Below are 15,864 nucleotides of genomic sequence, written 5' to 3'. Positions count from 1 at the left end.
GAGTGTGCAAATTTGTCATCAAGACAAAGGGTAGCTACTTTGAAGAATCTCAAATATAAAATATTGTAAAAGCTAAAACTAAAAACCCTTGAATATGTAGGTGTGTCCAAACTTTTGACTGGTACTGAATGTATGAGTGTTTGTTTAAGTCCATGATCATACGTAATATGGATGAATTTGTACGCATGCACATGTGTTTCACTGGCGTGGCGTCCCTGTGTCCAACACACCCAGCACATGTCATCGACATTTAGTCTGTTTTCATCATGAAATTTACGTCTGTGCCAGTGCCTGTGACAACAGAGTCACTGCCCACCAGGAGCTCCAGTGGTGGCAGTCCTGTCAGCCACAGTGCCATCTCAGTGGAGAGAGAGCCAGGAGGGGGTGAGTCAAACAGAAAGGGCGCTGGGTAAGGTGGATCTTTCTGGAGGATCTCTGAGACGTCTGACGTACAGGGTGGCTGCTCCCCACCCAGCACTCCCCTGCTACATCTCCCTTGGTAGAGCTCTTATTGCTGGCTTGCTGGCCGGTTGATCCTCTCTAATACCCAAGACACTGATATAGAGGCTCACCCACCACCACCACCCCTCATGTGCCCCCTTCAAAGATGGCACCTCCCCCTCTCTGGCCCCTCAACACAACACAACACAACACAACATATTAGCCAGCCAGAGAGAGCTAGTGTTACAGGGCATACATTATTGGAGATTGAGAGCTATGAGAGTCAAACCCCCACACATTTAATGGCATGGTTCAGTCTCTACCCGGGCCAGCATCTCTCCATGACTCCCAAGGTCAGGCTAAAGCAGAGGACATTGCAGTGCAGTCTCTCTGGGTGGAACCAGCACCTCTCCATGGTGAATAGATAGAGAGAGGAGTGTCTATCTGTCCCTATTACCAAGGGTCTGTCCAAAATGGCAGTCTATTCTCTACCAGAGCCCTTGTAAAAAATGTGTGCACTAGGTAGAGAATAGGGTGCTATTTCAGTGTATCCCAAAGCCTTCCTGCTGTATTCCCAAACACAAATTAAGGTTTATACTCCCGCCGCAGTAGTATGAGGAAATCTGAATATTAAAAAAAAAATTATTGTAGAATTTTTCATTTTAATTTAAAAAATGTTTTATTTATATATATTTTTTTCTGTGATGGCGCCGGAGGGGAAGGCGCTATTTTGTTTGTTTTTTTCACGTTGTTCGCAACTTGTTTTGGACATAATGTTGCTGCTACCGTCTCTTATGACCAAAAAGAGCTTCTGGACATCAGAACTGCGATTGCTCACCTCAAACTTCAATGAGTCAGATGGGAGGGATATAATACAGACACTTGACCAGGCCCAGATCCCCGTTATTCGCTTGAGAAGGAGATCAGGGTGCCTTGTGAGGATCAGGCGATGAGTGGCTAATCTGCCTTTGCCCTCCATCCTGCTAGCTAACGTTCAATCGCTGGAAAATAAATGGGACCAACTGAAAGCACGTTTATCCTACCAACGGGACATTAAAAACTATGATATCTTATGTTTCACCAGGTTGTGGCTGAATGACAACATTAAGAACATACAGCTGGCAGGTTATACACTCTATCCGCAGGACAGAGCAGCAGTGTCTGGTAAGACACGGGGCAGGGGCATATGCATTTATGTAAACAACAGCTGGTGCACGGTATCTAAGGAAGTCTTGATGTTAAGCTCGCCTGAGGTAGAGTATCTCATGATAAGCTGTAGACCACACTATCTACCTAGAGAGTTTTGTTCGTTATTTTTCGTAGCTGTCTACATACCACCATAGACCAATGCTGGCACTAAAACCGCACTCAATGAGCTGTATACCGCCATAAGCAAACAGGAAACCGCTCATCCAGAGGCGGCGCTCCTAGTGGCCAGGGACTTTAATGCAGGGAATCTTAAATCAGTTTTACCTCATTTCTATCAACGTATTAAATGTGCAACCAGAGGGAAAACAATTCTAGACCACCTTTACTCTACACACAGAGACTCATACAAAGCTCTCCCTCGTCCTCCATTTGGCAAATCTGACCATAATTCTATCCTCCTGATTCCTGTTTACAAGCAAATATGTAAGCAGGAAGCACCAGTGACTCGGTCTATAAAAAAGTGGTCAGATGAAGCAGATGCTAAACTACAGGACTGTTTAGCTAGCACAGACTGGAATATGTTCCGGGATTCTTCCGAATGCATTGAGGAGTACACCACATCAGTCACTGGCTTTATCAATAAGTGCATCGAGGACATCGTCCCCACAGTGACTGTACGTACATAACCCAACCAGAAGCCATGAATTACAGGCAACATTCGCACTGAGCTAAAGGATAGAGCTGCCGCTTTCAATGTGCGGGACTCTAACCCGGAAGCTTATATGAAATCCTGCTATGTTCTCAGATGTACCATCAAACAGGCAAAGCATCAATACAGGACTAAGATTGAATCGTACTACACTGGCTCTGACTCTCGTCGAATGTGGCAGGGCCTGCAAACTATTACAGACTTCAAAGGGAAGCACAGCTAAGAGCTGCCCAGTGACACAAGCCTACCAGACGAGCTAAATAACTTCTATGCTCTCTTTGAGGCAGGTAACACTGAAACATGCATGAGAGCATCAGCTGTTCCGGGCGACTGTGTGATCACGCTCTCCGCAGCCGATGTGAGTAAGACCTTGAAACAGGTCAACATTCACAAGGCGGCAGGGCCAGATGGATTACCAGGACGTGTCCTCCGAGCATGCGCTGGCCAACTGGCAAGTGTCTTCACTGACATTTTCAACCTCTCCCTGTCTGAGTCTGTAATACCAACATATTTCAAGCAGACCACCATAGTCCCTGTGCCCAATAACACTAAGGTAACATGCCTAAATGACTACCGACCCGTAGCACTCACATCTGTAGCCATGAAATGCTTTGAAAGGCTGGTCATGGCTCACAACAACACCATTATCCCATAAACCCTAGACCCATTCCAATTTGCATACCGCACCAACAGATCCATAGATGACGCAATCTCCATTCCACACTGCACTTTCCCACCTGGACAGAAGGAACACCTATGTGAGAATGCTATTCATTGACTACAGCTCAGCGTTCACCATAGTGCCCTCAAAGCTCATCACTAAGCTAAGGACCCTGGGACTAAACACCTTCCTCTGCAACTGGATCCTGGACTTCCTGACGGGCCGCCCCCAGGTAGTAAGGGTAGGTAACAACACATCTGCCACGCTTATCCTCAACACGGGGGCCCCTCAGGGGTGCGTGCACAGTCCCGTCCTGTACTCCCTGTTCACTCTTGACTGCACGGCCAGGTATGACTCCAACACCATCATTAAGTTTGTTGATGACACAACAGTGGTATGCCTGATCACTGACAACGATGAGACAGCCTATAAGGAGGAGGTCAGACACCTGACCGTGTGGTGCAAGGACAACAACCTCTCCCTGAACGTGATCAAGACAAAGGAGATGATTGTGGACTACAGGAAAAGGAGGACCAGGCACGCCCCCATGCTCGGCCTCTGACCGCAAGGCACTACAGAGGGTAGTGCGTACGGCCCAGTACATCACTTAGGCCAAGCTTCCTGCCATCCAGGACCTCTATCCTAGGCGGTGTCAGAGGAAGGCCTTAAAAAATGTCAAAGACTACAGCCACCCTAGTCATAGACTGTTCTCTCTGATGCCGCATGGCAAGTGGTGCCGGAGCACCAAGTCTAGGTCCAAGAGGCTCCTAAATAGCTTCTACCCCCAAGCCATAAGACTCCTGAACAGCTAATCAAATGCCTACACAGACTATTTGCATTGCCCAACCCCCCACCCCCGTCCTTCTACGCTGCTGCTACTCTCTGTTATTATCTATGCATAGTCATAGTAACTCTACCTACATGTACATACTACCTCAATTACCTTGACACCGGTGCCCCCGCACATTGACTCTGTATTTTTATTTACTGCTGCTCTTTAATCATTTGTTATTCTTGTCTCTTACTTTTTTAAAGGTATTTTCTTAAAACTGCATTGTTGGTTAAGGGCTTGTAAGTAAGGACATGTTGTATTCGGCGCATGTGACAAATACAATTTGATTTGATTTGATAGGACAAACTTCCAAATGTTCTGTGTTGCGTTGTCATACACACACACACACACACACACACACTATCCGGGACTTGATAGAGTCTGCCTCTGTCGGTGACCCGCTCATCTCCGGCTTCGCTCCTCTCTGTGGTACCAACATTAAGCTAAACTGTGTGGGTGAGGAGCCGGTATTGGCATGCAACAATCTCTGCAGTAATAAAAAGACTGGGGGAGAAAGAAAAATAGAGTAAGAGAGGTAGAGGGAGGGGCTGGGAAGAAGGACAGAGAAATGGATGAATGGAGACAGTTTGAGACAGTTTGGACTGGTGCAGTGTGCAGCACCATGAAGGGGGCACTCCTTCGGGCACACACCAGCGCTCTGTACCCACCACCCCTCCATGGGAGCGCAGACTGCAGGAATGCCAGGGCTGCAGCCATTCCGTGGGCTGCTCTGTCGCTTTGAATATCAATGAGCCCAGTGCTTTCTATGAGCACCGTAACAGGACAGGTTTCCCTTTGTGGGCCAACAGACCACTATTCAGATCAGACTGAAGGGTTGATGAGGGTTGAGGAACATTCTGTCTGTCTGTCTGTCTGTCTGTCTGTCTGTCTGTCTGTCTGTCTGTCTGTCTGTCTGTCTGTCTGTCTGTCTGTCTGTCTGTCTGTCTGTCTGTCTGTCTGTCTGTCTGTCTGTCTGTCTGTCTGTCTGTCTGTCTGTCTGTCTGTCTGTCTGTCTGTCTGTCTGTCTGTCTGTCTGTCTGTCTGTCTGTCTGTCATATGATCTAAAGTGCTTTCAGGAAAGTATTCAGACCCCTCCCATTTTTCAAAATGTTGTTACGTTACAGCCTTTTTCTAAAAGTGATTAAATAAACATTTTTCCATCAATCTACACACAATACCCAATAATGACAAAGCGAAAACAGGTTTTTAGAATATTTTGCAAATGTATTAAAAGTAAAAAGCAGAAATACCTTATTTACATAGGTATTCAGACACTTTGCTATGAGACTCAAAATTCAGGTGCATCCTGTTACCATTGATCATCCTTGAGAAGTTTCTACAACTTAATTGGAGTTCACCTGTGGTAAATTCAATTGATTGGACATGATTTGGAAAGGCACAGACCAACCTGTCTATATGAGGTCCACAGTTGACAGTGCATGTCAGAGCAAAAACCAAGCCATGAGGTCGAAGGAATTGTCCGTAGAGCTCCGAGACAGGATTGTGTCGAGGAACAAATCTGCGGTAGGGTACCAAAACATTTCTGCAGCTTTGAAGGTCCCCAAGTACACAGTGGCCTCCATCATTCTTAAATGGTAGAAGTTTGGAACCACCAAGACTCTTCCTAGAGCTGGCCGCCCGGCCAAACTGAGCAATCAAGGGAGAATGGCTTAGGTCAGGAAGGTTACCAAGAACCTGATGGTCACTCTGACCGCGTTCCAGAGTTCTTCTGTGGAGATGGGAGAACCTTCCAGAAGGACAACCATCTCTGCAGCACTCCACCAATCAGGCTTTTATGGTAGAGTGGCCAGATGGAAGCCAATCCTTAGTAAAAGGCACATGACAGCACGCTTGGAGTTTGCCAAAAAGCACCTAAAGGACTCTCAGACCATGAGAAACAAGATTTTCTGGTCTGAGGAAACCAAGATTGGACTCTTTGGCCTGAATGCCATGAGTCACATCTGGAGGAAACTAGTCCCCGCTCATCACCTAGCCAATACCATCCCAACAGTGAAGCATGGTGGTGGCAGCATAATGCTTTTTTTTCAGCGGCAGGGACTTGGAGACTAGTCAGGATCGAGGGAAGATGTACGGAGCAAAGTACAGAGAGATCCTTCATGAAAATATTTAGTAGTCCACTTGACACCTTACCCCTTACTCTAAAGCTTTACTCCCTCCGTGGTAATATTGTCACTCGTCAGGCGTAGTGAGATGAGAGGTGGCGCTGCACTTATTACATTTGTGTGTTGTGTGCCTGCACGTGCACATGTGTGTTTGTGTGTGTGTGTTGGGGCCTACAGTATATTTAATCAGGCACATCAATCCCCTAGTTAACGGCTTCACTGTCTGTCACACAGATTCCCTTTTATAGCCAGGCTAGCCATCACAAAGAAACCTTTATCCCCTCAGAGGACAGAACACAGGGTGCTGCAGCACATACGACACGTGCTGAGAGTACCTAGAGTACACAGACATGGTGGCAGGATACACAGAGGATACACACTGCAGTAGACACACACACACACACACACTAAGGGTCAAACCATTGGTCGACATGTGAATACAGATTCATGACTGCTGGGAAGCTATTATAGGTTACTTTGGGATGAGTATGCTGAATTAGACAAGTATTCTGCTTTGGGGAGTCTTTGATAAAACATTAAATACAATTTAAGCTCTGCTGTAAGCTTTTAGTGCAATACTGGCAGTGTACTGTATACAAATGATGCCGAGACCCCATACTGAGAACAAAATACTATTACGTGTTCGTCTTCTTACTCCCTCTCCCTTAGCTCTGGTGCAGATTTAATGGAGTATCGCCACAACACATTTTACACCATCTTCAACATTCCACTTGTTGGGTGGTTTTAACTCATAACCAATAAGATCGGGCTCTTACAGTAGGACAAATAATATATATTTTTTAAACGTAACCTTTATTTGACTAGGCAAGTCATTTAAGAACAAATTCTTATTTACAATGATGGCCTAACTGCCTTGTTCAGGGGCAGAACGAAAGATTTGTTCCTTGTCAGCTCAGGGATTCGATTTAGCAACCTTTCAATTACTGGCCCGATGCTCTAACCACTAGGCTACCTGCACTGGGCCTGTGATAAGCCCCCCCTTGTCTACACAGTCTTATTCATTATGACCTAAAAGGCAAATGTGGTCCAACATCAGCACTCATACTCTAATAGGCTTTATTAATTGATGGATTTCTACCACTCTGGAGTCAGGACAGTTGTTTATCTCACTTTAATAATGTTTACATACTGTTTTACATTTCATATGTATATACTATATTCTTGTCAAGGCCTATCCTATTTTATTGCTGTACATATACTATTCTATCCACATATTCTTCAGTTACTATATATTCTATCCACATACTGTCCATAATGTCTATACATCCCATCACATACTGTACATATATATTTCTATTCTGGACCATGACATTGCTCATCCTAATATTTCCAGATTTCTTAATTCCATTATTTTACTTTTTAGATTTGCGTGTATTGTTTTATATTGTTAGATATTACAGTCCTGTTGGAGCTAGGAACATAAGCATTTCTCTACACCTGCAATAAGATCTGTTAAACATGTGTATGCGACCATTAACATTTTATTTGATTTATTTGTCAGAGAAATTGCCAATTGAATTAAATGTGGCTTTTAAGACTGTCGCTCAGCTACACACCATAGATTCATTCCACAGATGGATGTGAAATCAATTGAATGCTCTGAGTCTGAAGTTACAGTGGCTGATGTTTTGTATTACAGAGCTGTGATGAGTTAAGCACACACACACACACACACACACACACACACACACACACACACACACAGGCCTTGTGACTGGAACTGTTGGAGCAGATCAATACTAAAGATCAATGCACGGTAGAGCTGAAACCTTCGTCATCACACCTCCTTTGTCAGTCGGTGAAGCTCTTTGTTAGTTCTGTTGACGATTGCAAAGGAGTCAACTGGAAGAAGATGAAAGACAGCTTTCCCGTGGTAGTTGGTTCAGATGAAACTATTAGTTTGTGTCGAGAAACATACAGTTCAAGGAGACTGTGTTTTTAAGGACACACTCTCACATACTTTTCTCTCTCTCACACACACACACACACACACACACACACACACACACACACACACACACACACACACACTCTATCTCTGCACACACACACCCTTTGCAGTAACAGTACCTTTTAGTGTTGGTCACAGATGGTATGTTCAGTACAGTGTTCTAGCCCCTTTATTAAGTTGTCAGTCATGTGTCAGTCTTAGCTCTAACATAGGAATGGAAAAGAGTCAAATCAATGCAGCTGTCACCGTGTACTGCTGGGGTGTTTCTTGTGGTGGCTGTGGAGTTAACGCAAGTAGCTAAGACAATGGAAAGTGCATATTGAGCAAATATCAATCAGATACCAACAGGTATCTTGAACTCACAGTATTTCATTGTAGCAGAGAGAATGGATATCGTCTTATATAACATTTGAAATGATATCAAATCTCAGTTGGTTCTAAGGTTCCTTTCTAATTCTTTCTAATCTTTATTTTCAGGGCTTTTTCGGTGTTCACACAGACCTGATTCACAAGTATGGGAGAGTATGTGGGTAAGTGACTGACTGACACTGCATTTACATCACACCAAACCCAAGTCACTACAGGACACTCTATTTGACTTGTCTCATCCAGCGTCTGACACAACCTCTGATAGACATACAGTTGAATTCGGAAGTTTACATATACCTTAGCCAAATACATTTTTAACTCAGTTTTTCACAGTTTTCCTGACATTTAATCCTAGTAAAAATTCCCTGTCTTAGATCAGTTAGGATCACCACTTTATTTTAAGTATGTGAAATGTCAGAATAATAGTAGAGAGAATGATTTATTTCAGCTTTTATTTATTTCATCACATTCCCTGTGGGTCAGATGTTTACGTACACTCAATTAGTATTTGGTAGCATTGCCTTTGAATTGTTTAACTTGGGTCAAACGTTTCGGGTAGCCTTCCACAAGCTTCCCACAGTAAGTTAAGTGAATTTTGGCTCATTCCTCCTGACAGAGCTGGTGTAACTGAGTCAGGTTTGTAGGCCTCCTTGCTCGCACACGCTTTTTCAGTTCTGCCCACAAATGTTATATAGGATTGAGGTCAGGGCTTTGTGATGGTCACTCCAATACCTTGACTTTGTTGTCCTTAATCCATTTTGCCACAACTTTGGAAGTATGCTTGGGGTCATTGTCCATTTGGAAGACCCATTTGCAACCAAGCTTTAACTTCCTGACTGATGTCTTGAGATGTTGCTTCAATATATCCACATAATTTTCCTTCCTCGTGATGTCATCTATTTTGTGAAGTGCACCAGTCCCTCCTGCAGAAAAGCACCCCCACAACATGATGCTGCCACCCCCGTTGTCACGTTCTGACCTTAGTTCTGTTGTTATGTCTTTGTTTTAGTATGGTCAGGGCGTGAGTTGGGTGGGTTGTCTATGTTCCTTTTTCTATGTTTTGGGATTTCTGTGTTTGGCCTGGTATGGTTCTCAATCAGAGGCAGCTGTCAATCGTTGTCGCTGATTGAGAACCATACTTAGGTAACCTGGTTTCATTTTTGAGTTGTGGGTGATATGTTTCCTGTGTTTGTGTTTGCACCATACGGGACTGTTTCGATTTTCGTTTGTTCTTTCACTTTGTTATTTTGTAGTGTTCAGTTTTACATATTAAAATGGACACTTACCACGCTGGAAATTGGTCCGATATCTCTTACTCCTCATCAGAAGAAGAGGACGAGCGTTACAACCGTGCTTCACGGTTGGGATGGCGTTCTTCGGCTTGCAAGCCTCCGCCTTTTCCCTCCAAACATAATGATTGGCATTATGGCCAAACAGTTCTATTTTTGTTTCATCAGACCGGAGGACATTTCTCCAAAAAGTACGATCTTTGTCCCCATGTGTAGTTGCAAACCATTGTCTGGCTTTTTTATGGCGATTTTGGAGCAGTGGCTTCTTCCTTGCTGAGCGGCCTTTCAGGTTATGTCGATATAGGACTCGTTTTACTGTGGATATAGATACTTTTGTAACGGTTTCCTCCAGCATCTCCACAATGTCCTTTGCTGTTGTTCTGGGATTGCTTTGCACTTTTCGCACCAAAGTATGTTCTCTAGGAGACAGAATGTGTCTCTTTCCTGAGCGGTACGATGGCTGCGTGGTCCCATGGTGTTTATATTTGCGTACTATTGTTTGTACAGATGAACATGGTACCTTCGGGCATTTGGAAATTACTCCCAAGGATGAACCAGACTTGTGGAGGTCTGCTATTTTTTCTGAGGTCTTGGCTGATTTCTTTTGATTTTACCATGATGTCAAGCAAAGATGAAATGAGTTTGAAGGTAGACCTTGAAATACATCCACAGGTACACCTCCAATTGACTCAAATGATGTAATTTAGCCTATCAGACGCTTCTAAAGCCATGATATCATTTTCTGGAATTTTCTAGGCACAATCAGCTTTGTGTGTGTAATTGTGAATTGGAATTGTGATACAGTGAATTATAAGTGAAATAATCTGTCTGTAAACAATTGTTGGAAAAATAGCACAAAGTAGATTTCCAAACCGACTTGCCAAAACTCTAGTTTGTTAATAAGAAATTTGTGGAGTAGTTGCCAAACTATTTTTATTGACTCCAACCTAAGTGTATGTAAACATCCGACTGTATGTGTTAGAAGTATCAGTGAAGCTGTTGAAAAGTTATCATGGTCCCAGATCTGCTTGTCCATGTCTTGCCAAATAATGGTGTTTGACAAGACATCACAAACTGATCTGGGACCAGACTAATGGAAAGCAACACCGTGAGATCCTGGTAGGCTTATTCCAATGCATTACCCCCCTAAGATCAACAGGGAATCAGTAGATCGAGTGAACACATATACATACCTAGGAATCAAGATAGACAATAACCTGAAACACAATGACTGTGTGTGCCCTTGCAAAGGCAAAGAAACTACAAGAGAGATTTTAATTATTTTCGCAAACTGAACCATTTTAATGTTGAACGCCATATCTTTCAGCTGTTTTATAAATCTGTCCTACAGTGTCCGGTCCTTTGGTCTGATATGCATGTTTGGAAACATGCAAGTTCAAGACCAAATAGAGCTGCAGCGCTTGATCAAGACGGCGGGAATAGACCAAGAAGTGGTATAGACCAAGAATCAGCCAACAGGCTGTAAACAAAATTTGTCCTCCAAAAACTAGACAAAATATTACAGGACAGTACACATCTGTAACGGTTTTCTTCCGTTGAAGGAGAGGAGGACCAAAATGCAGCGTGGTTAGTGTTCATCATGTTTAATATAGACGATAAATGAAAACACTACAAAATACAAAACAACAAATGTGAAAACCGAAACAGTCCTATCTGGTGCAGAGGCACAAAGACAGAAGACAACCACCCACAAAACCCAACACAAAACAGGCTACCTAAATATGGTTCCCAATCAGAGACAATGACAAACACCTGCCTCTGATTGAGAACCATATCAGGCCAAACAACAAACCCAAGATAGAAACACAAAACATAGAATGCCCACTCAGCTCACGTCCTGACCAACACTAAAACAAAGAAAACACAAAATAACTATGGTCAGAACGTGACAACATCCCCTTCACTCAAGTCTCAGTCGTAGCAGCAACCAGACTAGGGCAAGTATACTTCTTCAGAAGAAGCTCAGGATGAACAGATATTTTTACAGTTTTAGTAATTTAGCAGACACTCTTATCCAGAGCAATTTACAGAAGCAATTAGGGTTAAGTGTCTTGCTCAAGGGCACATTGACAGATTTTTCACCTAGTCGACTCGGTGAAAGGATTGTACAGGAAATACGTACTGCACTTACTGTAAATAGGTGGCCTATTGTATTTTCATATTAATTTAGTGTATTCTGCGTTTTTATGTTTTATGTACTTTGTCTTTTTAGGCACATGACCAAACGAATTTCCCCCTGGTGGGATAATAAAGTTGATCTAATCTAGATGTGCTGCTAGATTATCTCTGGCTCGATTATACAGGCCTGCTTATGGACGGCAATTTTTTTTCTTAATAGCACGTCAAAGGGAATAGGCTACTGAGTATCTGTGTGTATGTTAGAAAAAGAAAAGAGTGTAGGAGTAGGGCAGGGAAAAGTGGGTTTGCCATGGCTAGATTTCATGCCTAGACCAGAAAAGAGACGTTACGTCAGAATGCGTGGATATATGCCAAAAGGCATTACTACAGCCTTCAGTAAGAGTTGTCCACTAGCGTGATACGTGGTTTTTCAAAAAGAAAAGAGAAAGAGGCTCATGCACATTTATTGAACCCCCGTCGTCTCTCAGAACACTCCTCCCCTATCAATTTATCAAAGTTGAAAGCATTCAGTGGTTGTTAGAGATAAATCTTTCAAAGTTTCTTTATTTTTCATATCAGAAATAATATCAAATACAGTATACATAACATGTTGATTTTGTCCATCCACACCAGACGCGATCAGGACACGCAGGTTGAAATATCAAAACAAACTCTGAACCAACTATATTAATTTGGGGACAGGTCGAAACACATGAAACATGCATTTAGCTAGCTAGCTTGCTGTTGCTAGCTAATTTGTCCTGGGATATTAACATTGGGTTGTTATTTTACCTGAAATGCACTTTGTAGAATTTTCATCCATTTTGAGTGACACAAAATCGTGTTCTCCACTCCGACAATTAATCCACAGACAAAAGGGAAAATCTAATTAGTTTCTAGTAATCTCTTCTTCTTCATCTTCTTCTTCTGTGGACTTTATATGGAGGTTGGCAACCAACTTTAAGGTGCCTTACCACCACCAATTGAACTGGAGTGTGGACCTCAGATCATATTTCAATCTCCACTTGGGTATATTTTCACCTAAAAACCAATGAGGACATGGGAGAGGTGGGACTTGCAGCGCGTCAAGTGTCAAAAATAGAACCAAGTTTTTTTTTTAGCTCCTGGCTAGGCAGACTCTTTTCGCTAGCAGTTTGGATTAATTATTGAATAACGTCTGTGTACATTTATTTTGCAATGAGTGTGCACACACGCAACGTGAGCAGTGTGGTCAGCATGTAAGATACCTAATGGACAATCTACAAAAACAAAAAAATGAAATAACTTTCTCTGCTAGCAAAATTCACCATGAGTATGGTCAGGCAGAAATATGTGTCCTTTTAATTTATTTTGGATAATTAAATACAGCAGTACCTCACAATATCAGGAGAAGGTATATAGTTAGGAGTTAGAATAAAATGTAATAGCATCTCTATAGGTAAACTACATCATAACTTTACAAACACACAAATGTAATAAGGTTCCCTCTGCATTAATGTATTTGTATAGTAATGATGTTGCCACTATAACCACCGGTTGATGATGAAACTATACAAATTGTCATAACTGTCCTGTGACAATCTGAAGGATGAGATTACAGTGGGTCCACTCTACAGCGTGCTCTCTCTTGTAGAGGGGGAGAGCAGGAAGTCGGCTGTTTTATGACGGTTATAAAATAGGCTGGAAATGGTTCAACTCTGAGACTATTGATCACTACAGAATAAGAGTAAATCCTAGACTAGTCTGCAGCTGGAAATGACGTAAGTCTAGTATGAGAATACCGACAACCACTATACGCCTGACATATCCATTACAACAGACACTATCAAGAGCTGCTGCTAAAGCGACAACTACGAAAGACATTGTGACTTCTGGGGAAGTTAACCAGAGACTCTCTGATGAACTGACTCTCCAGCACACCGACCGGCGATTCCAACAGATAAGACAACAACAACAACATATGGGCGTAAATATATTCATTTCAATTATTTTCGAACTGAGAACTGATTTGATAAAATTACAGTCTTCACATTTAGATACGACAAAACACATTAACACACAGAGAAGCCTGCTTACGACTACTTGGTCTGAGTAGCCAGGCCACTGTGGTGATTATGTCACCCATGCAGGTTACGGAATGGAGATCCCTCTGGGCCAGACAACAAAACCATTACCTGTCCAGTGTGACAGGTGCACTCATAAACAGACACATGGAGTGTTAATGATCGATTGTTTTAAAAGGGGGTCAGAATCTCCCCTCTGATACTGCCAGACCTTTACCCCGTATTATTTAAACCCTACTACACTGGTAAATGTGTAGTTACATTAGCCTTGGGACTGGGGACAAGACAAGGGCAACATCTTCTCTAGATTACCCTCTTTTAGTGTCACCCAGAGACGGGACTTAACAAGATGGAGCTGCTGTGAGAGAGGATCTTCTCCTTTCCTTTTAACCTCAGCTTTATAACACCAGTTATTAGCCCTCCTCTCAGCTTTGTGAAGAATCCTACAAGTCCTATAAGTCCTATATCTCCTATATACAGTGCATTCGGAAAGTATTCAGACCCGTTGACTTTTTCTCTATTTTGTTACATTACAGCCTTATTCTAAAATGTATTACATTAAATGTTTTCCTCATCAATCTCCACATAATACCCCATAATGACAAGGCGTAAACAGGTTTGCAAATGTATAAATACATTTTTAAAAAGATTGATAAGTATTCAGATCATTTGCTCTGAGACTCAAAATTGAGCTCAGGTGCATCCTGTTTTATTGCAAAACAGTGTGTTTTAATCAATTATTTGGTGGCGTGAATTTATTTACTAATAAGGATATATTTTTTTATGTTTCACTATTTTTGTTTTTATGAAATTCACTGAGGATGATGGTCTTCCCTTTCCTCCTCTGAGGAGCCTCCACTGTTGTGGGGAAGAAACAAGGTGAGATAGGACTGACTGACCGGTTAGTCAGTGTCTCCTGGCTAACATTGCAGTGAACTGAAGCAATTCTGAGAGTAACGACTAGACTAGAACAATAAAGAGTGGTACTGTCGAATACAAACAAATCCCTAACTCATTTACACCCTGTGTTCTGTCAAGCCCATGGCAGGTAGTGAGGGTTGTGTTAAAATTCCTTCTTCAGTATAGACTGCTCAACAGGTCACATGTCTAAGTCTAAGGTGTGTGGGTGTGTTTTGCGCTGCGACTTTGGGTATATTCCTCCCCAGGCCTCACATCCTCTGTGATGATCACAACGTTGGATTGGCATCCTGTTATTTATCAATGTTTGCCCTGCAGCTGTGTGTGTGTTTGCGTGTGTCTGTGCATGCTTTCTTCTGTGTATTTTTCTGTGTGAATGCATGCATATACACACGCAAAGTCAGCGGCCAGGGGTCAGCGGCAATGTCGGCAACCCACCCGACCCACCTTGAAACATGGACCAAGGAGTCTAACCCGTGCAAATGTCAAGAGTATTTTTCTCCAAACAACCCATGGCACAATGAAAGTGCTACACTCTCATCTCACATGTGATACATACCCATCTCGTGTGTATGATGCACACGTGTGTGTCTGGCTTCTCAAGCTGTCCTGTATGATGTCCTGTATGTCTCTCCAGATATTATCTAGGCAGGAGGCCCGTGGTGGTGGTAGCTGACCCTGATATGCTCAGACAGATCATGGTGAAGGACTTCAGCACCTTCCCCAACAGAATGGTAAGTCAATGAGGAAAATGTGATTTTTTTTTCTCTCGATGATGATGATTACCTTATTGATGCATTATGCCAAAGTACTTTTTCTGCTTCTTTTATGTAGCAAATCAAAAGAAAATGATCTATTTTGAACTGCTTATTTTTAAAGCAGTTTTTGACAAGCTACCTGATGATAATATCGAGTTGGGCTATGAAATCTGTACTCTTGTTTGAGCCAGGTCCCTAAATAGCATCAAGGAATCCCATTTTAAAGTAGTCAGAATATGGTCTTCAATTCTGAAACTTACTTCAATGCGAACCCCTGCAGTGAGCAGGCCCTCTGTAGTCACCAGTGTCCTTCTACTGTGAACCTGTAATACGTTTCCGAACTAAAGGAGACACATTTTTAGGGCACACTCTGACTATGTTCCACTGCATTGCAGGAAGAAAGATGAGGTGTCTCTAAAGTTCAGGCTTAATGATTTTGTT

At 42.7% G+C, this 15,864-nt stretch overlaps 1 protein-coding gene across 1 annotated transcript in view; it reads left to right on the top strand.

Moving 5' to 3' along the window:
- Positions 1 to 15,864, top strand: part of tbxas1 (thromboxane A synthase 1 (platelet)) — a 123,284-nt gene that overhangs the window by 41,659 nt on the left and 65,761 nt on the right. Inside the window, exons 4-5 of the mRNA XM_024379836.2 lie at positions 8,365 to 8,417; positions 15,303 to 15,399. Of these exons, the coding sequence (XP_024235604.1) occupies positions 8,365 to 8,417; positions 15,303 to 15,399 (150 nt within the window). The remainder of the gene's footprint in view (positions 1 to 8,364; positions 8,418 to 15,302; positions 15,400 to 15,864) is intronic.

The sequence above is a fragment of the Oncorhynchus tshawytscha genome, linkage group LG19 (genome assembly GCF_018296145.1).
Source record: "Oncorhynchus tshawytscha isolate Ot180627B linkage group LG19, Otsh_v2.0, whole genome shotgun sequence".
Lineage (NCBI taxonomy): Eukaryota > Metazoa > Chordata > Actinopteri > Salmoniformes > Salmonidae > Oncorhynchus > Oncorhynchus tshawytscha.
The sequence above is the reverse complement of the archived record's forward strand: the minus strand, read 5'-3'. Positions and strand labels throughout refer to the sequence as shown.